Source organism: Mya arenaria, chromosome 16, assembly GCF_026914265.1.
Source record: "Mya arenaria isolate MELC-2E11 chromosome 16, ASM2691426v1".
NCBI lineage: Eukaryota > Metazoa > Mollusca > Bivalvia > Myida > Myidae > Mya > Mya arenaria.
The window spans coordinates 34537693-34565146 of record NC_069137.1 but is presented as its reverse complement, the minus strand read 5'-3'; the positions used below and the strand labels follow the sequence as shown (position 1 = coordinate 34565146).

At 35.8% G+C, this 27454-nt stretch overlaps 1 protein-coding gene and 1 long non-coding RNA gene across 2 annotated transcripts; one reads left to right on the top strand and one right to left on the bottom strand.

The window, feature by feature from the left end:
• Window positions 1–10574: 10574 nt before the first annotated feature.
• Window positions 10575–11815, bottom strand: LOC128221806 (uncharacterized). Its single transcript, XR_008258991.1, has 3 exons — window positions 11755–11815; window positions 11138–11201; window positions 10575–10688 (listed from the first exon to the last, which is right to left on the bottom strand). It is a non-coding gene; the product is annotated as an uncharacterized LOC128221806 (long non-coding RNA).
• Window positions 11816–20386: 8571 nt separating this feature from the next.
• On the top strand, window positions 20387–27137 carry LOC128221577 (C-type lectin domain family 10 member A-like). The gene is made up of 4 exons (XM_052930182.1): window positions 20387–20510; window positions 21192–21284; window positions 23650–23767; window positions 26948–27137. Exons 1-4 carry the CDS (start codon window positions 20387–20389, stop codon window positions 26979–26981), a joined length of 369 nt encoding a protein of 122 aa, XP_052786142.1. The 3' UTR covers window positions 26982–27137.
• Window positions 27138–27454: the final 317 nt, after the last annotated feature.

The window sequence follows — 27454 nt, the reverse complement described above, 5'->3', positions numbered from 1 at the left end:
GTATTGATCTCACTATTAGACAGTGTTATAAAAAATAACACTTCAACTAATAGCATTGAAGACCATTGAGTGTATTTAATTAATCCAAAAAATAACAAGCTCTAAAAATCAATTATCATTCAGCACCTTCCTTCAAGTTATAAAAGATGGTATATCGTGCAGCTATAAGGTCATCTAACACCTTGTTTTTAGATTAAATCTGCGTTCTTATATTTTGTCAGCAGTTATAACTGCCTTCCATGTAATTTCGCAAAATAGCAAGACTAAAGAATAAAAAAAGTGTCAAAACGTTTAATCTGTGGGAGTGCAGCTTTAACACTGGGCAAAAGAATATAAAGTAGAGACCTAATATTAGTAATTTACGCATCAATAATGAATAATAATCATTATTAATGACAAAAATTTGACAGTGATCTAAACTGCATGGATTGAATTTGTCAATAGAGTTGTTATTTCACATTTAAATATGTACCGGATCCGTACGGGTCATGAAGTGATTGTTGCTGTCCACCATTTTGTATACATGTTGATTTTTATCGAATGAAATTGTACCAATCCGTCAATGATTATTAATCCTCAAACTCACAGTTATCCTCGCTTCTCAATGTATTGGGAGCATTGTAAATAACATGTGTCCAGAATAAGTGTGATCCCTAATTTGTCTGTTGTATGTTAACTAGTGAGATATAATTAATTACAGAGTATATTTACCATAAATAATTCATGTAATTTTCATAGTAAAGTCATCATCATCATCATCATCATCATCATCATCATCATCATCATCATCATCATCATCATCATCAATCAATCAATCAATCAATCAATCATCATCATCATCATCATCACCACTGATGATAAAACGAGGTACTAAAAAACCTTATATTATTATTAATCACCCAATAAATGTCATAATAACATAATAACATCGTTTTTTCGTCACAAATGGTGTTCTTTTGAAATGGGTGAAATATCAATCCGTGTGAATGTTAATATCTAAAGCCGTACATCGACATGACAGTTGATATTGCTTATTGATCTATAACTGTGATGAAAAACAGCCATTTCTTTATTCAATTATCCCCTAAACAAAATCAAAACATCAAACAATTCATTAGAAGATGAATGAGCAATTACAGGCAAGAAGAAGTTGATTTCAATCACAATAATCACTTTCAAGCATTTTAGTCTTGTTGGTAAACAGTGTTGAGGTAAACACTCAGGCCACTACTTTTATATAAATTGGTTTACAAAACCGGCGGGTCCAATTTTTCGAAAAGTACAAAAAAAATAAAAAATGAATTTCACTTTTTTTTTCAAAATTATTTTCCCGACCGTATTGATTTTGGTGCGAAACGAAAGAAAAACGACCAGTTAAGAGTATGAATGCAGCAGATCTTGACTGTTTGTTGTTCCGAAGCCATATTCGCCCATTTATAGTAATAGCATGTGAGCAAGTCAACTGTTATGGCAGCGCCGGTGGCAATGGTGGAATTGACGATAGCAGTCATTCTTTGTATGAAATAATTAATTAAAATATGCAGGAGTTGTTAAAAAAACAATAGCAATAAAAACATTGGCAAATTGGACAGCCGACACAAACAATAATTGTCACGTGATTGTTGTTTTTCCCCGCCAATTTAGGTTATAAAAATATTGTTGTTTATAGATAAAAAATAAAAGTGTCAGCGGCTGCCATCATTTTAGTAGACACAAATATCTGTAAATTATGTGTGAGAAAAACATTTTATAACATTTTATGGTTAAATATCAAATAACAGTGCACTAAGTGTGAGTGGTGAAATCGAAAGTAAAATTTCTAAGTTGACACCGGTGACCTAGTCTCACAAGTTCGGTCGGTGGTGTTAATGGATTTTAAATCACAAAATGGTTTGGAAATACTTGTCATTGAGTCAGTGTAAAGCTTGTGTTTATTCTAGATTACATGTTTATTCATGTTTGGGTTAATAGTAGAGTAAAAACAATGAAAGAGTAGAGCACATGTGTCAGTGACATTTACTTATGCCAGGAGTTGTGTGCAAAACATTAAGATAAAACAACACGGAAAACTATTTTGAATAAGTCCATTTCAATTTGTAATGAACTTGATATTTCACTATAAATAAAGTTTGTTGTTGAAACCAAAGAATACTCTTTAAAATGAAAAATAAACAAGCATGAAATATAGATGCCCTGTGAACGCATGTATTACACAAAATGGCGGAGTTGGGAGAATATGAAAATATCCGATACATAATTATGGATTTCTCTGTTACTATCATTGGTACATAAAGTTAAGTCACATGCTAGATTTATTAATTTGCTATGTGATTTTCATGTAATGATGTTGTAATTTGCTGAACATCCCATGTTAAATATCCCGGTCCGAAAATATTCGGACTAAGCATGGATCGGTTTACACACAACTAGGACCCCGCAAAGGTTATTAAAACTCAAATCTAGGTCTAGTTTGGTTTTTAGTTTTTCAGGAATTGTTTTCACAATATTAAAACCCCAAATGTCTTCTTAAAATGTTACTTCCTTATTTACAAAACTGGTAATTATTTCACTTTATTGACATTTTCCAATATTAAAATAACTGAAACAATGTCTAGAAAATGTAATGTATTGTTTTAATACAGTGCAATTTTAATGCGTAAAATTCTCCCTTTTTCAATTTAGTATGTGTCAGTTTTTAAGTGTTCTGCATTCACTTTTGCTTTAGCATACCCTTAAAGCTAAACAAATGTCTTGCTGAGTGATATTCAATGTATCTTTGATAAAAAGTTTAGTGTATACATGTAAACATGTTTTATAGTCAATTTCATTGATGTTTTATATGCACAGTATGTAAGATTTAAACTGTGTGTTTAATTAGAACTTTGAAACTTTGAGTGTATTAAAACATGTATAAATAGCAGTTTAAAATTATTAAATGTCAAGTAAATGATATAAATTTTCAACGTTGTTATGTTGCTCTCTTATTTTCACCCTTTAAGAGTATGTTTTGTGACTTTTTTCCTTTTTTTTTTCTTTTTTTTCGACCACCCAGTAGACATTTTTTTCAAAAATTCTTGTAAACCAAAAAATAAAAAAGGAGTGGCCTCACTGGAAATTTATTTTTAGTCTTTAAGGCCGATGATTTCATTGCCAATCAATCATTATTCGTAGCAGTTACTTTTTTTGGAAATATTTTTACCGCCTGTGCCTTGCAAAGTGGGAAAAAAGTAGATTTTTGGGAAAAATACAAAATCATGCCAAAATAGCTAATATTTATAATGGTAAATATACATGTTTTATCTTTTTTATGCATACATTATGCTGTGAAAGAGGTAGTCTTATCAAGATTTTGTTTGTATTTGTGTTGTTATTATTCATTAACGTAATCGGCATTTATCAAATTGGGAAAATATTCTAAAACTTTGGGAAACAAGGGGAAACAGTCTTTAGAAGGCGGTAAATTGCACCAAAAAAAATCACTGCGTAGCCTGGTTCATTTCTTTCTGCGCCTCAGGCAATCAGGCTACCGTTGATTTCATACACTAAATTTGTTAAGATATAATGTCATTTTAGTACCATTGCGATTGGATGAAAACTGTGTTGAACTTTGAACTTTTGTATCCCTGTCTCCAGACTGCCATAGAAAAACTTGTCAAAAGACTCGTTGACAGCCATTTAGGTGGACTATAACCTGCTTAGATGTTAAGGGATTAGCAGATGATCCATGGGTCCAGAATTTGACATAAGAGGGGGCATAACATAGGTGTGTATGCTTTTGACTACTGCCCCTCCCTCAAACGCCTTGTGACATCCCTCCTCCCCCTGGGGAGCCTCTTGTCGGGATTAGAAGAATACCGTTTTTGGACGATGCCCGCTCAGGGCAGCGTTCATAGTAGGGGCAATCGGCTGAAAAGTTACAAACCGATTTACCGCCTGTCTCAGTCGAAGAAAGAGTGCGGTTTTTCAATGCTTAAAACACCAGTAATATTCAATAGCTTACAAGAACATTTATAATTATGCAATAAACCTTTAATTCTAAAGCACAAAGGATATGTTTAAAATACATTACTTAAGAATGCATTTATTTTATCTTGATTTTTTCCTGCGCGAGCTGACCGTTACATTTAATGACATTGGACTTTTTCCTTGTTTTGGCACCAACCAAATTACTTGCTAGAATAAATCCGGACTCCAAGCTTTACTAGAATAAGGGCCAGTTTTATTAAACTTCGTACGAAGTCTGTGTTGCTTACGAACTTTGTACGATGTATCTCAGGCTGTTTAGCCGTTTTATTAAGAATTTCGTTCGAACATGCACCTGTTTCTTTGTAGATCTACGAAAATTTCTACGGAAGCTCTTAGGGTGACGTACGAACTTCGTAGACTAAAAATTGGCCGCAACAACAACAGAAATATTCTATATTGGCGGTCTTTCATTTATTATGGCGTATTTTAACAAAACCAACTGCCAATTTCAAGACAGAAGACGACTCTGTGGAATCTGCAACCCGGTGAGTAAATTAACAAATCGTTAAGACGCCGTTTTGACTAAATTTTCAGGGAACGCAACTTCGCGCCAACTGTCAAAATGTTTTGAAAAACAAAATGCTCTTATTTCGATGCATTTCAAGAGTTTTGTTGTGATAAGAACACTGGAATATAGACTGAAATACTATCCAACCATTAGACTCATGGTATTTGAATTTTACGGTGTTTAAAGTAAAACAGCAAGCTAAAAACAGACTGATTTTATGACAGTGTTTTCATCTGTCAAAGTTTTTATCATTTTTCAATAACTTGCTTTGACTTACATTTACAAGATTATCATGTCTCTAATAGTGTTCAGAAATTCCAAATCAACATTGAAGCTTATAAATTTAAAAGTTGCCTGGGGGTGGGGATGCGGAGGGTGGGATGGGTCAAAAAGTATTTTTTTTAAAATATCCAGAGCAGCCAGAAGGTAAGCATAAGCTCTATTGGTCACAGTTGGGAGACTTGTTTGTCCCAAACTACATTTTTTTCAATTTTCTTGCGGTTCTGAAAACATTGCAGCTAGTAATGGGACTTGGACTGGGGACTCCCTGTTTGCAAGTTTGTGCTCTATCAACTTGGCTCACAGGCCCTTAGAAATTAAAATAACTTAAAGCTTGCAGTTGAATTGTTCAACCAGCTCGACAAACTGTTCCTGATAACTTAATTTGCAAACAATCTGACCTTTGTGGGTTAGTACTGGGACACACTCATGAACGGTATAATATTAGTACGGTAAACCTGGGTGCAAAAGTGGGACAGGTTCAGATCTTGAACCCCACGACTGATGACTACTTGAGCTCAAGCAATGGCTTTATTAAAACAGAAACCACCTTGCATTTAAAGAAAAATGTCAACCATATTTTAAGCTTCAGAAAGAAAACAGCCTGTTTATAAATAAATAGATTATTCATTTTTTATTTCAGATCTTGACATGGATCCAAGATGCTGGTAACTAGGCGGGACGGATTGTTACACAGAACTGCAGGTTTTTGGATGGGTAACTAAATTTCCATATTTCCGGTTTACTTGTGTTATTTATAAGCAAGATAAAAGTAAATACACCGCAAGAGCGAATCAAGTGGAAATCGTGCATTATGTATGTATTTACAGTCAGTTTGTAGCATTTTTTTTTACCAAATCTCAATTTAATACAAACTTTTAAGCTTATAATGCATATAGTTTGATGCACATTCTATAATTATAATATTAAAGATGTGCAGCATATATATGGAATGATCCACATCACTGGATACTGTATATATGTAACATTGCATGTGAAAATGCATAGCAACAAGTGATATAAGACTGCTGAAAAAATCACATTGCAAGTTTTCATATTTATTTTCAAATATTGATGTTTTATGCATTTTTATTAATTTGCGACAGAAATATGAAAAACTGCGATAAAATCTTTTGTCAGCATTCTTGTATCGCTGGTTTTCAGATGTTTACACAAAATTTGCTCATTCCTGGACAAAAGATAAAATACTATTAAAACTGTTAATCTGTAAGAGTGCAGCCTTAAAGAAAACAAATGAAATAAAAAGGGTTTTTAATGATTTCTAGCAGATAAGTCTGTTGTCAAAGAACCAAATTCAAGGTATCATTATAGCCGTCTGTCATGTCAGAGACAATACACTAATGTTATTGTATTATATTTGTATATGATGTATAGGTCCTAATTATTAGGTCTATAAATCCGGCTTTAAATGATTTTGTGTTGTGCCCTTTATTTAACTGAGAAAACAACTGATGTTTTATTAAACATATTTTACAAGTGGCTCTGTGAAATATTCTGTGACTGTTAAAAGGTGTAAATTTAAAATATTTTGTATATATGTACTCAATTTTTTTGATTATTGTTTTTTTTTTTGCTCTTAAATAATTTTTGTTTTTCGTTTCAGAGACTCAGCGCCATGTCCCAAATACTTCAGAACCTAGATTGAAAGTTACCGAAAGAGCAATAGACTTTCCAATCTCTACAAAATTCATCTTAACTGTTTTTCAAGGTGATACTTGAGACTACCAAAGACTTTTCAAGGACAGAATTCACAAAACAGTTTATGCCACCATCTCATATCAAAGGATTGTGCTTGAGTTGAACAGCCTTCAAACAGAAACTGCTTCAACACCTTCATTGGATTCATTCTGATTCAGTTTACCCTTGCTGTGATCTGAGCACTTATTTACATCAATTCAACATTGTAAATTGTTTAAACTTGAAAATTCTGTCTTCGTGCAACTCACATGAATCTATTTACTGTGGACTTTGATGTTGACTCTATACAGGAAGAAGAGACCATCTTTTTACATGCTGGCATATCTTTTAAAAAGGAAACAAATATTATAACCAACATACTACACTGTTATGTCATCCAAGGACTCAACTACTGACTCAATTTATAAATACTTCAAAGGAAAAATGTCTCTGTCAATGTAATTACTGCTGTGCATAATAAGACATTTTTTATTATGCGCCCCTTCTAAGAAGAGGGGTATATTGCTTTGCACATGTCGGTCTGTCGGTCGGTACCGTCTACCGGCTGTAGACCAAAGCTTGTCCGAGTGATAACTCAACAATTCCTGGACGTATGGTCATCAAACTTGACATAAAGGTTGGGCCTGACCAGTAGATGATTTTAGGGCTCATCGGGTCAAGGTCACAGTGATCTTGAATGGTAAATTAATTTTAAAGCTTGTCCGAGTGATAACTCAACAATGCCTAGACCTTTCGTCATCAAACTTGATATGGAAGTTGGGCCTCACCATTAGATGACCCCTATTGGTTTTGGGGATCATCGAGTCAAAAATCAATGTCTCAGTGACCTTGAATGGTAAAAGGTTGTCCAAGTGATAAATCAACAATGCCTGCACCCCATGGCCCTCATACTTGACTCGGAGGTTGGGCCTTACCAGTAGATGACCCCTATTGATTTTAGGGGTCAAAGGTCAAGGTCAAAGTGATCTTGAAAGCAAACTCGACAATTCCTGGACCAATCATGCCATTCAGTCTGAATGGTCATCAAACTTGACATAAAGGTTGGGCCTGACCAGTAGATGACCCCTTGTGACTTTGAGGGTCATCAAGCCAAGGTCAAGGTCACAATAACCTTTAATGCAAAAAAGATAACAAATCCTCTCTCAGGGATATCTCGACAATGCCTGAACCTATGATCATCAAACTTGACATGGAAGTTGGTCCTGACAAGGAGATGACGCTTATTGATTTTAGGAGTCATTGGGTCAAAGGTCAAGTTCACAGTGACCTTGAATGCGAAAATGTTCCGAGTGATAACATGACAATGCCTGTACCCATGGCCCTCAAACCCGACTTGGAGTTGTGTCTGGCCTGTAGATGAGTCCCTTTCATTTTAGGGGTCAAACGTCAAGGTCACAGTGACATTGATTGAAAAAAGCTTGTCTGTGTGATAACGTGTCAATGCATGAACCCATGTCCCTCAAACTTGACATTTAGATTTTTGTAGACCAACTGATGACGCATATGGATTTTGAGGTCATATAGAGTCAAAAGTCATGGTCATAACACACTCTATCCTCCCACTTTGAATGGTCAATCTTAAAACGGCATCCAATGTCAGTGACTAATCAGCTGTCATTTCGGTCCATGCTTATTTCATTCAATTGTTCATATAATCCTGACAACATGGCGCTCTGGATCGAATTTAACGGTCGCTAACTCGCAAAATGCGAGTAAGAATCGAAAAATGCGAGTAGAAAATCCTGGCACTCGAATATTTTTGCGACCGCAAATAAAATTGTCGAATTCGCTCAAACTCTCCTTTGCGCTTCAAAAACTCCTTTCCGCAAGTTTACCGCATAATTGATAATCACGTGACCCGGAATATGGACGCTTGTCGCTGTGTACAATGGTTATTATCGGATATTTAAGTAAGCGCCTCGAAGATAAACTCGTGACCGTGTATGGACGCTTGTCGCTATCCTCAAATGTTATTATCGGGTATTTAAGCAAGCGCCTAGGAGATAACTGTTTTCGTCTGGTTTGTGATTCGCAACTGCCAAAAAAGAAGAGGAAATTAACCACGTTTTGTTACGCGAAAATGCCTGGAAAGGTGAAAAGGCTGACAGCGACGCGATGATTGACCGAAAAGCCCTTCAATAAAACCAAACCTAGCGAAAAGTCATGAATTGTCGGTACTTTGTCGCAAACCGAAAATTCTACGGCATCTGTCAGAACCGTCAAAAAAAGGAAACGGAGTTGAACACCAAACTTTTGAATGCAACAAAAGAGAATAATGGCAATGTTGATTTCAAAGTGTAGTGTGATGTTTGTAAAGAATTCGCCAGCGATAAAACATCAACTGTAGGCATTACAGTATTTTATTTTTTATTTACTAAGCAACAGTTCGCACCCTGCCCATATTACTGGCTAGATCCTTCATGCGTTGGTCACGTGTGCAACATACATTACCATCTAAAAATGTCAGTGTACATACATATTTTCAAGAGAAAAACATCTACTCGGTGTAGGATTCGAGCCTATGAACCCCTGCTTGCAAGTCTGGTCCTTTACCCAACTTGACTTACCAGGCATTTGGCTACTCAGACGTATTGGAATGGCTTAAAATAATGACTGCTACACTCCTCCCCACTTTACATTTTGAAAGTATAAACATAGGTGGGGAGGAGTGTAATCACTTACTACTAATGATTCAAGGCTTTTGAGTAACCAGGAGCTTAGTTATCCCAGCTGGGTATATGACTTAATCTATGTAAGAATTAAAAACAAAATGTAAAGGTTTATAGTTTATTCTTATCTCAGTGCACTTGATAAACAATGTACATAATGCTACCACAAAACTACTTGTTTATTTGGCAACTAACATGAAGTAAAACAGCCTTTAAATAACTGCTAGTGGAACCCACCATTTTGCTAGTTGAAAAAAATGGCACTGGCAAAAACTTGCTAGTGGCAAAAAAAGTTAAATTCGGTCCCTGCAGCCTCAGGTCGGGGCATAATGTTTGACAAACATCTCTTGTTGATACTTGGCTCATTTCTTACAGGTAGCTGTAACATTTTGGGCAACTTCTCAATTATTTTGTTTAAGACATTTTTCATCTAGCTCATCTAAGCCTAAGTTAGTGTTCATGTTAACTTTTATGACTGCCTGTTTATTGTACTTTTTATAAATTATTTTTAATGACTTTTTCTCAAGAACCATTTGGCTAAGTATGTCTCCTCCTGAAATATACTAATTCTTTTAGCTCCAGTTGTCTGTCTGTCCGTCTGTAACAAATTGTGTCTGCTCCATGTCTCTTTAACCTTTCGAAGGATTAGATATAACTTCCCACAAATGTACACCATATTGAGAGGAAGGGTTTATTATTATAACTGTTGAGCAGTTTCTGAACTTGACTGTATTATATCTTGCATTTACCTCAAGCTGTTAAGTGAACAATATAACATTGACCAATACAAGGAACTTAACCTTCTAGGTCACCATTTTGGAATAAAGTAATACTTAAAGCTCATATTTCCATAAGAATCTGCTCATATACAGTTTAAATAGCTTATACAAGTATATCATTTCAACATAACATCAGATCCTCCACTGTTTTATGTTTGCAACATTTTTTTTAGACTTTGATTTATATATCATGACTTTTATGAACAAATACCAAACAGCAACTCACAGATCTATACTCATTTGGGCAGAATTTTGTAAATCCAAGCATTGTCATTTGATATTCAATGCTTTTTGGCAAAATGGGGCATTTTCTGTCACATTAAAATCAATATTAACAACAAATCTCCAACTTCAATATTCTCATATTTTTGTGCCCATTCTTTGCCAATTATTTGTTTGTCTATTGGTATACATGTATGTTTATTCATACTGTTTTTCAAAATAACGAATTAATAAAATGTTTGAAATATTTTATTTGTTCATAACATATTTAATATAACAAAAAGATGACTGCATTTTGTTTTATTTCACATCATGATCACTCATAGAGCAAGACTTGAAGAAGTATAGTGATATAGCCACGAGTGTTTGTCTGACTTTCTCCTACCCAAGAGGGCATGTGTTTGAATCCCAAGTTGGAAAACACAGTTCAAAGGTCAGTTGATGTATCCTGATTGCAGGCAAAGAGAAACACTCTATGATGGGCACCTGTAAAATAGAAGATACATAATCTTTACTATTACCCATAAAACGTGAGTTGTTAGTAAAATAAAAGAAATGGTCTAACATTTTTTTCAAATACAATTCTTGATAATATTTCTTGTAAAAGTACACATTTATCTTAAGAGATAAAAAAAAACACTATAGTACAAATTTGTTTTGTAAAAGCCATTTCTCAAATTCAAATGAAATGCCTGCCTTGACAGTGATATTTTGTATTAAGATTACATATATTGGTAAAAAAAATCGGTAGTTTGCAAGAAGCAGAAGCAAGTATTTTCTTATTTCATACTATGTTAAAATGGCAATTGCATCTGTTTTTGAAAGACTGGGTCTAATAACACTAAAAAATATAATAATAATCCTACTCCCCGATTACTGTTTGCATAGTTTTTGCAATAGTTGGTTTAATCATACGCTGAGATATACAGTCATACCCAATGCTTTTCAGTGCTGCAACACTGCATCTCAGATGACTGAGCTTTTCTTTCAAAAGATTGCCTGCAATGAAAAACTAAATCATATCAATAACAAACAAAGAGGATACTGTAATTGACAATAGGTCTACCTATTTGTAATGACAAATGTCATTTGTATACTGGTTAGTATATAGAATTGTATAGAATTGTATATTAAAACATATTTGAGTGTGTAAACTTACATACGTTAAGGAAACAGTTCAAATAATATTAAACTCTTTCTTAAATTTGTACTTCCGGGGTTTTCAATCGAATAGAACAAAGAATTAACGAACGTAATAGTACATTTACCTTTTAGGATGTGATTATTTAACATGTTAACGCCATAACAATTATTATACACAATACAAGCGATAAGAAATGAATATAGTTGGTATCGAAATGTGTCATAACCTGAAAGCATTGCAATGTGACACAGGAAACAGCTGTTTAAACGGGTAAAACCATCCCGTAACAACCGTAGTCGACAAAACGTTACCACCCACTATATTTATTAAAATAAATAGTAAATTTTGATTATTCGAAAAGCGAAGCAGATCAAATCACTATTTGCGAATTTGTTTTAGTATACTCACATCTACGGTTTGTTTACATTTTCGTCCGATCCTTCCCCATTTTGAAGAGTAATTACGTACGAAAGCGTTAATAAAACGGTCACAGAAATCTTCGTATGTAACTTCGTACGAAGTGATCGCTTGCTTAACATGCATTCATAAAAAATAGTCATGCATGACGAAAGTTGGCTCTTGAAATAACCAAACTGTCAATAGTTGATAACAACAACACGATTTTGAAACCAGGCAGCTCTCCCTGTATATTTTTCTGCACATACACCAGAGGCACCGTCCCTCAGCACTTTCAGTGCTTTGATACAGTAATGCACCAGTCAATTGTAACCACCATCCCCAGAGATAGAGAAATGGGCTGTGTTTTTACCTCCGCAGTGCAGATTGTATGCGGTGGTTTCGCCTTTGCACCAAAAATAGCAGGGAATAGGCCTGACCTAAGGTGTCTTGGATGCGGGGGCATTTGGCAGGGATTTTACCAGCAGTTTGTCACTGCAGAAAAGAGATTTTACCCGGGCTTGGCTTGACCGAAAGTCAAAGTCCCTGTTATGCACCAGTCAATTGTAACCACGCCCCCCCAGGTCCGCGGAATAGCAGGGACTTTGACTTTCAGTCCAGCCTAGCTCGGGCAAAATCCCCACCAAATGCCCCCGCACCCAAGGGACATTAGGTAAGGCCCATTCCCCGCTATTTTTTGCGCCAAGACAAAACCACCGCATTCACCCGGCACTGCGGGGCCACCTGGAAGGTAAAAACACGGCCCATTTCCCCGGTATATCCCCGGACCTGGGGGGGGGGGGGGCGTAGTTACAATTGACTGGTGCAGGATTTCCCCGGACCTTGGGATGCCTTGGTGACAGTTGACTTACATGTGCATAACGAGTTTTCCTACTTCTTACCTTATTCAACAAGCCACACAAAAAATTAAATGAATAAAATACATGACTTACCCAGTGGGTGTTTGGGATATCCATTTAGTGTCATTCTGCAAAGCTCGTTGATTTTGTTTATTTTTGATGAACCACAAAATAATTCGTCTGACACCTTCCAGCAGGGCATTCGGAGCTCCTCGGCCATTTTTTCAAAAATGTTTTTGAAAAAAATGGCCGAGGAGTTCCGAATGTCCAGCAGGGGTGAGTATTGATTACTGTATGTTTGTGTTAAACCGGTTTAAACCCTTATTCAAGTATCAATAATAAAACAATTTTACGCAATATTGACATGTTAACGTAACAGCACAACTCATTAACGTCACTCATAATTTTATGCAGCATTTTTAAAGTCGGTTAAAAAGAGGAAGATAATTAAAAAAGCACCAAGGTTACATTACACTATTTCATAAGTTTCGAAATAAGTCAAATGACCTTTTATAATAACAATAAATAAAATAACTTGGGTGTTATATCAAACAAATGAGTAATTTATGTAAAAAAATTGTTTTGCTTTAAATGAAGTGCAATATACGTGTTGCAATAATAAATTGTCAAAACGGTTTTTGCTGGGTTTTTCTCCTGTTAAAAAGACATTACATTTCTGAAGCCAGTTGTATAAAAGTGAATAAGTCCTAACCAGAGGTTATCTTTTGGTTATCTCCCTGGTTTGGTCAAGTTATCCGAAAACCGATTGTATAAAAATTAAGTTATCCTAACCAGCGAGTGATTCGGCTAACTTTTGGACAAAATTGGCTGCTGTTGTTTTTTAAAACTACGCTGGGGACCGAAATTGGCGGGTCAATTAGACAAACTTCCAAAAACATTTCGCAAACAAAAAACACCAAAATCATACCTTAATGAAGCCTGCTAACTAAATTATAGGCCAGTATTTGATTACAGCGTAATTATAAGGTACTTGAGTTTGCAAACACAAATTGGAGGTCGTTTCAGACTGACATAGATCTATATGAGCGAATATTCAACTACTTAAGTTAAAATGTTAGCAACGATCACATTAAATAACTTTAACAAAGTTCTGAACAATTGACTCATTATTAAACCATTTCTTCCATTTAAAAACCAACCTTAATTATCCACCATTGCGCCTCTAAGGATGTGTCTCTTATTGCGTCTCTTAAGCCAACTCCATTGGAAAGGTTTCACTTCCGGTTGGACGGAGCGACACTTCCGGTACTGTTGGCGCTGAAACATTGAACCAATAATTTTGTTCAAAAATGTCGACTTAAGAGTTTACATGAATAACACTAAATTAGCATCATTTTAAAAGATATTTTTAAGATGTAACACCGAAGTAAAATGTAATATGGAAGTAAAATCTATGAGTCGCATCGCGCCATTTAGGTCATCTCGTTGACACACTCACACACGCACGCACGCACGCACGCATGCACACAAAACAAACTCTTAAGAGATCTCATGATAAAGGTAACACACTCGTGGTCATTTTGCTTTTTGCCGTTTGACAATAATTGAAAGCAACAAAATACCAGAATAAAATCAGTTGAAACAGTTCGGGATATTCGTACAAATCATTAACACTATCAGCAAGCTAAGTGCATGTAAAACAAACAACATACCTGCAATCCCGAATACACAACTATTGCGAAACGTCCATCTTTTTCCGGTTCCCACCTTCACCTGACCAATGTAAATGCAAGGTTGAATTTATCGCTCCATGCATTTACACCTACACGTACACATGGCCAGGGGCTAGAATGCATTTCTTAGTCTATTTTGTTTAGATGCTTCCACTGAGGGTGTGGACGCGCTGGTCCGGCACGGATTACATCAAGTATACTGCTCTAGTGCAAGTTGTCCTATATAACGCCGCATAGCAGTTTTGCCGCATTAACGTTTTCATTTTCGTTTATGCGGCGATCACGTTTATGCGGCGACGTTTAAATGGGATGTACTCCGTATAATAAAATAGCGGGAAAAAAGAGAAAAATGTCGAAAACTGACATTAACTTGGCATCGATGTGTACAATGCATTGAAATTTACTAACTGAAGTACCACAAAGTTTACAATTTATTTAAGTTTAGCAGTTATTTCGTATTTATCCTTTAAAAAAGATTACTGGGTATGTCTACCAGGTAGAATTCATTCCTTATGCGTGATTGGATAGTCGGTGTTATCACGTGATATTACCCATGTAGAGGTATAGCTTAATTATGTCACACAAAGCCGTCATAGCTCAGTGGATACGACGCTGGACTGCGATTTTGGCGACACGGGGTTTTTTTGGTGCCAATCTGGTGTACAGTTCCTTAAACGCATAAAGCAGAAATTGGTTATATGGGACGCAACTGTGCCTTTTTGCCATATACAGAGGATTATGTTAACCACTTATTATAAAGCTAAAACTAGAGTTCTTATATTTCAACAAAAACGATGGTTATGACGTTGATGATGATGATGATGATGATGATGATGATGATGATGATGATGATGATGATGATGATGATGATTGTGATTTTAAAGATGGTGATGGAGGTTTTGATGATGTTGTTGATTATGATGATGATTAAAGGGGCTGTACTTCGTATGTTAAAATAGCGGAAAAAAGAGAAAATTGTCGAAAAATGACATAAACTTGGCTTCGATGTGTACAATGCATTAAAACTTACTAACTGAAGTACCACATAGTTTACAATGTATTTAAATACACCCAAAGCCGTATTAGCTCAGTGGATACGACGCTGGACTGCAAGTTTTGGCGACACGGGTTCGAACCAGGTCTCCGACACAATTTTTTTTTATACATTTTGGTACTTTTTTTAACAATTATGACATTAAAGTGTAACACATTATATTAGATAATTGTCCTGAGATTCGTTAGAGAAAAAAACTTTTTTTGGTGCATATCTGGTGTACAGTCCCTTTAAATGCCGATCGCCAGGCAAGGGAGCTACTTGTACCAGCTTTTAACGTCTTTTTCCAGATTGTATCTATTTATTTATGTTGGTGACGTCACTGACAGGTGCTTCTTAAAAACGTGCCTTTTCGCGGTCACGTTACCTCTATGTTTGGTATTGTTATCTACTTATCTTAACTTCCGATGTTTTGTATAAAAAATATTCGATGGTAAGTTTAATTTGAAATGAATAGCTAATTTCAGTTTCCAACTATTTACAAAGTAAAGAGGCGATAATATGATGCTACACAAATTAACAAGACTTCAGTGATGTTAAAAAAGGGAATGCTAGTGTGCAAGGCCGGTAGGGTGTGTGGGGTTCCAGAATCTACACTTAGAGACAGGACACTTGGACTGCAGCCTACTGGTGACTTGCCATATTCTGGTCCTTGGCCATTGTTTTCTAAGAATGAAGAGAGCCAGCTTGTGGAACATGTAGCATATATGGCTAGGATTGGAGACGGCTATTCACGGCAAGAATTTATGAGTCTGGCAACAGATTATGCCATCAGTTTAAAAAAAAAATGGAGATGGACTCACCTTTTGCTTCTTCCTGGTTTAATGGTTTCAGAAAAAGAAATCCAGAAGTTGCAATGACAAAACCACAGAAATTGTCAGTAATTCGGGCGAAATGCACATCTGAAGAAGTTCTGAATAACTATTTCTAGGAGCTTGACAAGGTGTTGAAGGCCCACAACCTTCATGGAAGCTCTGAATCTAATTAGAACATTTATGAGACAGGATTGCAGATTGAGCATTCCCCAAGGAAGATCCTCTGCATGCAGGGGGAAAAAAAGCAAACACAGTAACTTCCAACAGAGGCCAGACAGTTACTTAGGATGTGGTTGAAACTATAATCACCTTAGCAAACTCTGGTAAAACAACGAAGGCAGGACTCCTTAGGTGGCATAGACTGCCCTTTGTTTCATTTAAAATGGTGTAGTGATTAAAGTCTTCATTTTAAGCAAAATGTTGCCTTCCGACGTAGCATAATTTTTATACGACTTAATTTATCACGTGGTATACACACACTGCCAGTGCAAAATTACCCTTCTTAGACGTGCTTTAGTACATAAACTAAAATAAAATCGACGCTTTTTATTCGTTATTCTACTGTGCCATAGATATTTCAGATTTGGGATGAACCTAGGTTCTACAAATGTACAGAATGAATTAGCAAGCATTTTCGTAAATGAGCCGATTTAACTCAAACATTGGCTGTCTGCATTCGGAAAACAACAGCAATACTGTTTTGTCCAAAACAAAGCATCGGGCGGGGTTTGTACGCAGGAGAACGGTATCAAATAGTTGCTTTGAAGCAAAAGTGCATTGAGTGAGTCGGGAAGCCTAGTAAGAACGTGCATTGTTTTCACGAGATAGTTTAATACAGACATTATTTTGATCTAAAACAAGCGTCTTCGTAAATGAGCAATTGCTCTTCATTCGATGCAAGAGGTCGTTTCTGAAAATTATCGTTGAAACATATTAAAAACAGTGGTAATACTCACCGAATCGATGACGTTTTCCACTCAAACCAATGAACCGGGAAGCATGGACGCACCTGAATTACTGCCCTTGATAATCGCCCTGACGTGGCGTGATAATCTCACGGGCTGAGACGATAATCATTATTGCGGGAACGAATTTCTATAGTAAAATGTTACTCTTTATAGTAACATGTGTATTATAATAGCATAACACATGTATGGCAATAATTGATAAATGCGAAAGTGTATATTCATATAAAAATATGTCAATGGTTGTAACATATTAAAAACAATACAGATAAGTATCATTATTCAAAGCGTTATATCGTAACTCAAAACTTTTAAGCTAGCGATTGTATAATTATTTTCCTATTTGATGAATAAGGCATGATCATAAAAAATATCGTTATAATAATTGCTCATTGGAAACGGACAGTCCCTATTTATGTGTTAGCACTGTTAAATAGCCTAGGCGAGTTTGTAGAAAGATAATACATGTCCTTCTCGCCGCTGATAAGGATATAGGTATGCTTATCATATAATGTGTTCTATTTACGAAGTGGTTCACAGGACAAGATGGTTTTCAACATATATGTGATTCTATTTTTTGTATTGAATTATAAGGAGGTCGGTAAGTAGCTTTACGAAGTGACTGCTAAAGCAAACCTTCATTTTTTTTTCTTTTTCATAAAATGTATTCATATAAAACAAATTGCACACTAACAGTCTTAAATATGTTTTCTGAATATAATAGATATCTTATATATCTAAAGTTATACAACATCCCTATTTGTTTCGATGCTTCGGATAAGTATGAAAAAAAAAAAAATCCGCTTAATAGTTCGGTAATAATTGAAAACACATAATCACTATTAAGGTAATCAGGTAATGTATCGTTACATTTTAGCGGAAGCAACAACCTACACACTTTGTCCTGACCACTGGGTAGCATTCCAAGACAGCTGTTACTTCTTTCATCGAAATGGAGCGCCATACTTCGAACAGGAGGTATTAACCCGCTATAAAGCAACGATGACGATACTTGCAGTAAACTCAAGTTTCTTTCATGCTTTTTGATGAAATATAGGGGTTTAATCATTGAAATAACAACAGTAAAAATATCAATTTGATATTTTCACTGCAAAATAGTGAAAATATAAACTTTCAGAACTACTTTTAAAATCCTCTGTAATTACTTCGCCTTGATCAAAACAGAACACTTCACTTTGAACCAGAAAATGTCGGCAACAAAATTAAAATTTAAAGAAATGTTTTATAAATTTAAATACATATATATTTGGAAATTAACAACTTACCGTTTATTACCGGTTATCCCGTTGTTCAAACATTTTCTTGACCTTGAAGCTGAATGTTCGAATATTTGCCTTCATACCAAACAATGCACAGACGAAAACAACTGTTCGAACATAAATAGAATTTTATATCATCGTTCAAATGTATTTTGAATTGTTTGTCGTTGTATTACGTAAAACTAGCTTCCCGGAAAATTCACACAACAATTTACATATAATCTGATAGTTTTACCCCACCCACGCCTCAAAAATTGTCAACAAACTAGCGTGACATTCACTCTTTACCTGGAAAACAAACCTGTTTTAAGCGAAACAGACTGGTCTCTAACAGTAAGACTGAATATTCATGAATCATGCAACACAGTCTAAAACTAAGAAAAATAATAAAAATCCGATGATTATCCGCATTTGTTTAGCTAACCATTTGACCTTCCAAATTTCATTCATTAAATGGCGGCGTAGTAACTTGGTTATGTATTTATGCCCTGCTTAAAATAAAGTGTTTTCGTTATTTTTTGGAACATATGTGCACTTATAAAACTTTATTGATTACTGTTCATAAAAGCTTTGCACTAAAAAACGAGCGACTATAAGAATGAATAGCAGAGAACTCAACAAACCGGATATAGAAAAGTTGACAGCTATAATTTAGCGTGAGGGGCGCCCCACGATTAGCGACGTAAATAACATCCTTTTCAAAAAAGGGAGTAATTAAGAAATGAATTAAAAAAACAATTCTTAATAAAACTCCGAAAATAAGCATATAAGAAACAGAAAATTAATATGTTTTTCGATGACACTCGTGGAATAAAATACGATCGCACACTGAAATAAACAAATATCCTCAATATATTACTAAAAAGGTTATATCAATATTAATACAGAATGGTGTACAATAAGTTTTGTCACATTTAAAATTATTCATTTTTTTAGTAGAGTCTCAAACGGAGACCCACTTAACTGAATACCAGCCTTGACAAAAGCCGATTAGTAAAACTTGATAATTACGATGACCTTGTTTAGAGAGACACGGTTAAAGGTCAAGAAAATGACATTTTAACTTACCTCTATTTTTATTTTTGCTATTTTGAAAAGGGGGACGCACGCATACCGTATATTTGTAGAATTCATTGTATTGGTTGAAACTGTGTCATTTTGTCAATGATAATGATTTAAGTATGTCACTTAAGATAAGTAATGTAAGTTATTTGTTCTGAAAACGGACCATGTTTATTTCTGTAATTGAATAAGAGGTTACCAGCTCCAATGTGAAAACCACACGTTACTTCTTCCACAAGATTGACCCTCTTCCGAACGGTATATAGATGCGATTACTGCAGACAGTTCATGTATTTTATAATTATTTGTAATATGCCTATCTTTAATTTATGATATGGCTTTAAAAAAATTACATTTGGTTCGGGTTACCCGAGCCTACCTACGGAATAGGCGCCGATCCTACCATTTGTATAGTCAGTTTGAAAAAAAAAAATGAAAAACTAAAAAAAAAAACTTTTTTCTTTTTTTGGTAAATTGCTTTTCATTTTGTAGTTGAAAACCTTAAATGCATATACAGAAGATAACTTTAACACCATTTTCCAATGATGAAAATGACATTCTTATATAAAGCCTAATAAAAAAAAAGATAAAAAAAGCCTACCTACCCTTCCTATTTTTTAAAAGGATGTAACCCTAACCAAACAATTATTTTTTAGGCCTATGATAAAAATAAGCATATAACATTTTATGTGATTCAGTACTACGTGAAATATGCAACAGTTTTTATGACATGATAGAAAGGCATAATTTGATTGATCTGCACTCCTTCCATTTGTATCATCAACTTTTTTGATGGGTCCTCCAATTATTACAATGGCACTCTTTTTTGGAGTTTTAATTTTGCTTTCTGTGTTTGACAATTAAATCATATTTAAAAACTAAAACGTCTAATATATTCAATAAAAGGAATTTCAATGAGTGTGATCCCGTCTTGTCTCCTTGACTTCCAGCATTACTGCACATCAAAGGGAGGCCATCTTGTGCACGTCAACAACGCCAATGAAAACAACTTCATACGAGACGTTATCATGCATCAAGGTTGGTGTATGCAAAGGTTTCGTATGTGTATTCCATAAAGCCACCTTCGGTTATCAATGTCATTGCCCACAAAGCCGTGTACACGTACAACCCTGTAATACACGACGTCATTATGAGCTAGACAAGTGTTGCTTTAATGATTGTTTTGGGTGAAAGTTGTTTTCGATTTCAGGAAGTACTGTGTCCTTTATTGTACAGTACATTTAAACAAATCTAAGTTGCGTTTTTTTTAATGGGAGGGTGATTTCCCAAACTGATAATCCGAGTATCATTCGGAACTTCTCGGCCATTTTTTATCGAAAACAACCTCGGATGTTTATGGACGGTTTACAAACTCGATATGCTTAAGTCCGGTGCAAGTACATCGCGAAGTAATTTATTTAAGCAGATAAACTTAATGACTTTACTCTTTGGAATCTTCCGAGTATTTGATTATAGTGTATATCTGGGTACTTATTGGTATAGCTATGTTGTTATAACCAAGTGTAAATATGTACTCTTGGAAAGGCTTCCATATTTATTACCAATTTGCCGTACTAAATGATCTGGCGAACCTACCTCAGCATCCGGAATATCACCCGCATTGACCCGTATTTTTGCTTATCAAAAGGGTGAGGAGACGTCCTTAAATGTCATGTTGTGATCTTGCTTATGACGAGTATTATGTCAAATCTATTTCAGCCCCAACGGCACACTGGTGGCTAGGAGCGAACGATGATACGACAGAGGGAGTATGGCAGTGGGTAGATGATGACTCCTCGCTTCAATTTAATGGTATCGTTCAAGCAAATAAACATACATACTTCAGTGTATGCTAATGAAGACTCTATTGTACCAGTAAAGCTTATGTTTAGTACATACCTACCATCTTAAGCCACTGGTATGGCTCATATAACTACAAGTTTGTAGTTAATAACAAACTTGTTCGCTGCACCCCAAGCTCTTTTTGAGCGATACATTCTATGATAATTACGAGCACGTTCCCCGTTCTCTAATCTCGATTTCAATGGTTTGGTCCACGTTAACTATGGATTTGTGACCCGTACTCTAATCTCGATTTCAATGGTTTGGTCCACGTTAACTATGGACTTGTGACCCGTACTCTAATCTCGATTTCAATGGTTTGGTCCACGTTAACTATGGACTTGTGTCCCGAACTCTAATCTCGATTTCAATGGTTTGGTCCACGTTAACTATGGACTTGTGACCCGTACTCTAATCTCGATTTCAATGGTCTGGTCCACGCTTACTACGAGCATGTTCCCCGTCCACGTAAATAACGACCATGTTCCCCGTACTCTGAACTCGAATTCAATGGTTTGGTCCACGTTAACTATGGACTTGTGACCCGTACTCTAATCTCGATTTCAATGGTCAGGTCCACGTTAACTACGAGCATGTTCACCGTACTCTGAACTCGATTTCAATGGTTTGGTCCACGTTAACTACGAATGTGTTCCCCGTACTCGAAACTCGATTTCAATGGTTTGGTCCACGTTAACTACGAATGTGATCCCCGTACTCTGAACTCGATTTCAATGTTTTGGTCCACGTTAACTACGAACGTGATCCCCGTACTCTAAACTCGATTTCAATGGTTTGGTCCACGTTAACTACGAACGTGATCCCCGTACTCTAAACTCGATTTCAATGGTTTGGTCCACGTTAACTACGAACGTGTTCCCCGTACTCTGAACTCGATTTCAATGTTTTGGTCCACGTTAACTACGAACGTGATCCCCGTACTCTAAACTCGATTTCAATGGTTTGGTCCACGTTAACTACGAATGTGTTCCCCGTACTCTAAACTCGATTTCAATGGTTTGGTCCACGTTAACTACGAACGTGTTCCCCGTACTCTAAACTCGATTTCAATGGTCTGGTCAACGTTAATAACGAACGTGTTCCCCGTAATCTGAACTCGATTTCAATGGTCAGGTCCTAGTACATTACGAACATGTTTTCCGCACTCTAAACAAGATTTCAATGGCCTGGTCCTAGTACATTACGAACATGTTCCCCGTACTCTAAACTCGATGTCAATGGTCTGGTACACGTTAACTAAGAACGTGTTCGCTGCACTCAAAGATATATATCAATGCTATGGTCTTCGAAATAGTTCAAGCCGTATTTCCATTTAATAGTCTATGTCAACTGCGAAATTGCTCCCTATATTCCAAGCCCTTTTTCAAATGTTTGGTCCACTTGAACTATGAATTGTTCCCTGTACTACACGCTCTATTTCAAAAGTGTCTAAAAGGTCAAGTACCAGTGTTTCTTAATTGTCTTATGATTTCCCGTCACAGTTTTCTTTCCCGTATAAAAACGCCATAAAAGCGATTCGCTTCAAGTTCATCGTTGACGGAACTACTGATTTCATTTAAACATTATTAATTACAATACTCTCAAACAAAAACGGGGTTAGTGTTTGAATTCTTAGTGATTCTTTCCTCAATTTCATCGTTTAGGAGACTATAATTTCTGTATTTGCTAGCGAGTTATGCTTGTACGTGAGTTTTAAAGTTCACGTTCAATATGCAAATCCTGCAGTCGGACAATTTCGTGTTGTAGTATTAGAAACACTATTCAACGATTCAAACCAGTTATTGAATAATAAGTCACTACACCGATTAAAAATTTGCAGTTGTTTACTTTCAATCATATTATTTGAGTGAACTTGTATTATACTCTAATGATGAAGTAGAGCTTACGTGTTGTGTAAGACCAATGGAGGACAAATGTATTACGTATGTTGGTCATGCTAGACTCACACGTGCGACATCATTGCTGTTTTGTCATATTCGATCACGTTATCATTTGACTAGTAAGAACATGACAAAATTCCGATTCGCGTCAAGATTCAATAAATAAACGTCAATTGACCTGAACATGACTCCATCCCTAACGGAATAGAAGTCAATCGCGTTTCCTTGACACTCCAGAGTTCCAGTCTTTTGGCCAGGAAAGACCTTATCACTTTTATTGCAGACTTTTGGCCAGGACAGAACATCTTACTTATATTGCAGACTTTTGGCCAGGAAAGATCGTAGACTTTTATTGCAGACTTTTGGCCAGGACAGAACATCTTACTTATATTGCAGACTTTTGGCCAGGAAAGACCGTCTGACTTTTATTGCAGACTTTTGGCCAGGAATGCCGGATGGTGATGGGGACTGCGCGTTTTACAGCCACGGTGGAGACTACAAGTGGGATGACGCCAACTGCCAGTTGGCTTACAACGGCATCTGTGAACTAAAGTAAGGGCGTATATAGAGTATAACATCCATCTCATTCAATTCATTAAGCACCAGTGAGATGCATTACAGTGGCATCTGTGAATTATAGTCAGTGCTCGAGAGGTAATGAATAACATGATAAAATGTTATCTAGTAGTATAGGTGTCTGCCTCTCACCGATTGTTGTGAGATTGAATCTCAAAAGGGCAACTTTCCCATGGCTTCAAATGGGCAACGTGTACTGGTTTCAATTTGGACACTGCCAATTTTATAAAGTTTTGTCTCAATCACACGTATGCAAAGGAGTATAACATATAGCACATTAAAGTGCGCTTCAACGGTTAGACGCGAATGCTTTACAACGAGACATGTGCACTAAAGAATTTGTGGATAAAATGAACTAATGCAGATGCTATTTAAATGTATGGTGGCATATTACTGCCGTATTTCTGTTCGTGCTATCCATTTTATTTTCGTGATAATTATCTAGCTATCTAGTTAATATTCGCGATACTGTGTGTGGCATATGTGAACTAAAGAAAGTGCGAGTTAAGTACATTACAATGGCATATGTGAACTAAAGTAAGTGCGAGTAAAGTACATTACAATGGCATATGTGATAAAAAAAAATCTTGCGAGTAAAGTACATTACAATGGCATACGTGAAATAAAATAAGTGCGAGTTAAGTACATTACAATGGCATATGTGAACTAAAATACGTGCGAGTAAAGTACATTACAATGACATATGTGAACTAAAGTACGTGCGAGTTAAGTACATTGCAAATGCATAACTGCTTCTGAAGTATACTTAAACGGTGTGTAATTTATAGAAAGTGCAAGTAAAATACATCACAACATTAAATTAAAGGTAGTGTTAGTAAGGTGGGTTGAGGTAAGTTCGAGTATATCTGTAATCGAAAGTTGAGGCGATTTTAATTTAGCTCACTGGCATCTTTGAACTCAAGTATATTGGCGCAATATGGGTGCTTGATCTAAAAGTAAGATATTGTAAAGAACATAGCAGAAATAGTTGTGAAGTGCAGTAGATGCATGTAATGTCTGTTCACTAAAGGAAGCTCAATTAACGAACAATATGAAGTCATCTGCGTAATAAAGTAAGAGTGAGTAATGTGAATTGCAGTGACATTTGTTTACTACAGTAAAAAGCGAGAAAAGTGAACTACAGTGTCATTTATCAACTACAGTAAGAGCGAGTAATGTGAATTGCAGTGATATTTGTTAACTGCAGTAAGAGTGAGTAATGTGAATTGCAGTGGCATTTGTTTACTACAGTAAGAGCGAGTAAAGTGAATTGCAGTGATATATGTTAACTGCAGTAAGAGCGAGTAAAGTGAATTGCAGTGATTTATGTTAACTACAGTAAAAGCGAGTAATGTGAATTGCAGTGGTATTTGTTAACTGTAGTAAGAGCGAGTAATTTGAATTGCAGTGATATTTGTTAACTGTAGTAAGAGCGAGTAATTTGAATTGCAGTGATATTTGTTAACTGTAGTAAGAGCGAGTAATTTGAATTGCAGTGATATTTGTTAACTGTAGTAAGAGCGAGTAATGTGAATTGCAGTGATATTTGTTTAATGCGGTTAGAGCGAGTTATGTGAATTGCAGTGATATTTGTTAACTGCAGTAAGAGCGAGTAAAGTAAATTGCAGTGATGTTTGTTTGATGCAGTAACAGCGAGTAATGTGAATTGCAGTGATATTTGTTTAATGCAGTAAGAGCGAATAATGTGAATTGCAGTGATATTTGTTTAATGCAGTAAGAGCGAGTAATGTGAATTGCATTGGCATTTGTTAACTACAGTAAGAGCGAGTAATGTGAATTGCAGTGGCATTTGTTAACTAAAGTAAGAGCGAGTAATGTGAACTGCAGTGATATTTGTTAACAACAGTAAGAGCGAGTAATGTGAATTGCATTGGCATTTGTTAACTACAGTAAGAGCGAGTAATGTGAACTGCAGTGGCCTTTGTTAACTACAGTAAGAGCGAGTAATGTGAACTGCAGTGATATTTGTTAACTACAGTAAGAGCGAGTAATGTGAATTGCAGTGATATTTATTAACTGCAGTAAGAGCGAGTAATTTGAATTGCAGTGGCATTTGTTTACTACCGTAAGAGCGAGTAAGGTTAATTGCAGTGGAATTTGTTTACTACCGTACGAGCGAGTAATGTTAATTGCAATGACATTTTTTTACTTCCATAAGAGCGAGTAATGTGAATTGCAGTGGCATTTATTAACTGCAGTAAGAGCGAGTTATGTGAATTGCAGTGGTATATGTTCACTACAGTAAGAGCGAGTAATGTTAATTGCAGTGGCATTTATTAACTGCAGTAAGAGCGAGTAATGTGAATTGCAGTGGCATTTATTAACTACAGTAAGAGCGAGTAATTTGAATTCAGTGGCATTTATTAACTGCAGTAAGAACAAGTTATGTGAATTGCAGTGGCATTTGTTAACTACAGTAAGAGCGAGTAATGTGAATTGCAGTGGAATTTGTTTACTACAGAAGGAGCAAATAATGTGAATTGCAGTGGCATTTGTTAACTGCAGTAAGAGCGAGTAATGTGAATTGCAGTGGCATTTGTTTACTACAGAAGGAGTGAATAATGTGAATTGCAGTGGCATTTGTTTACTACAATAAGAGCGAATAATGTGAATTACAGTGACATTTGTTTACTGCAGTAAGAGCGAGTGAAGTGAATTGCAGTGGCATTTGTTCACTACAGTAAGTGTAATGTACACTCGTTTCTTTCAATAAAATTATAATGTTACAATTGTAAGGCTTTTCAAATAAGACGTTGCAGGTTCGATCTTCTCTAAGGGAACTTTCTAACGGCTTCTACAAATGGAAACCATATTTATTTTTACCAGGACTCGAGCGGGATTCTTTGAGCGTATTGTTCAATATTGTTCAATTCCCACTGATGTTATTGTACTGCAATTTATGACTGGCTCATTGACAAATCATGTATGCGTAATGAAAACAATCCACCTAATCGTAAAACAAACACACATCAATTATCATAAAGCAAATGTCATCTTCTATGTGTTTCATGTGTATTTTATCACAGAATGAACAAGAGAAAAATGAAACAGACTGGTACATCTTATGAAGGGCCATCATTTAGACCATAGTATGAGCTGAATGTTTTTGTACTTTTTAAGATTTTTACATTGCAGGATTCAGAAGGAATGTGCTCCTATCATCGGCTGAACACGTCAACAGTCAAAGAAGTACGGATGAAGTTGAACACTCCGTTGAATATTTGCTTCATAACCTGAGTAATTACTTTTAAAGGGTTTCACCCTTGCATACGTAGAAACGCTTGATTTTTTAAAATAGGTTATAAAAATATACTGTAGATTCTTGTTGTTTTGTCTTTCCATCTGTTTGTATTATCCTACCTGGTACGTAGGTTTTGAAATTTGAACCCGACGTTAACCATACAATAAAATGAATATGACCTAACTTTAAACTGTTCTAGACTGCCCTTGAACTGGAGAGGTCCCTTATTGATCTTGGAGTATGTACGTTCACTGCAATAGTCAAATAGTTATACTCATTTCAACAAAACTTTTGCCTGCACAATGACTAATTAAACGTTTGACGCATGAAACTATGTAGGTAGGTTGCCAATGATCATTCCAATTCTCAAAATGGTTTGGGGGACAGTAGGTAATCCAGGG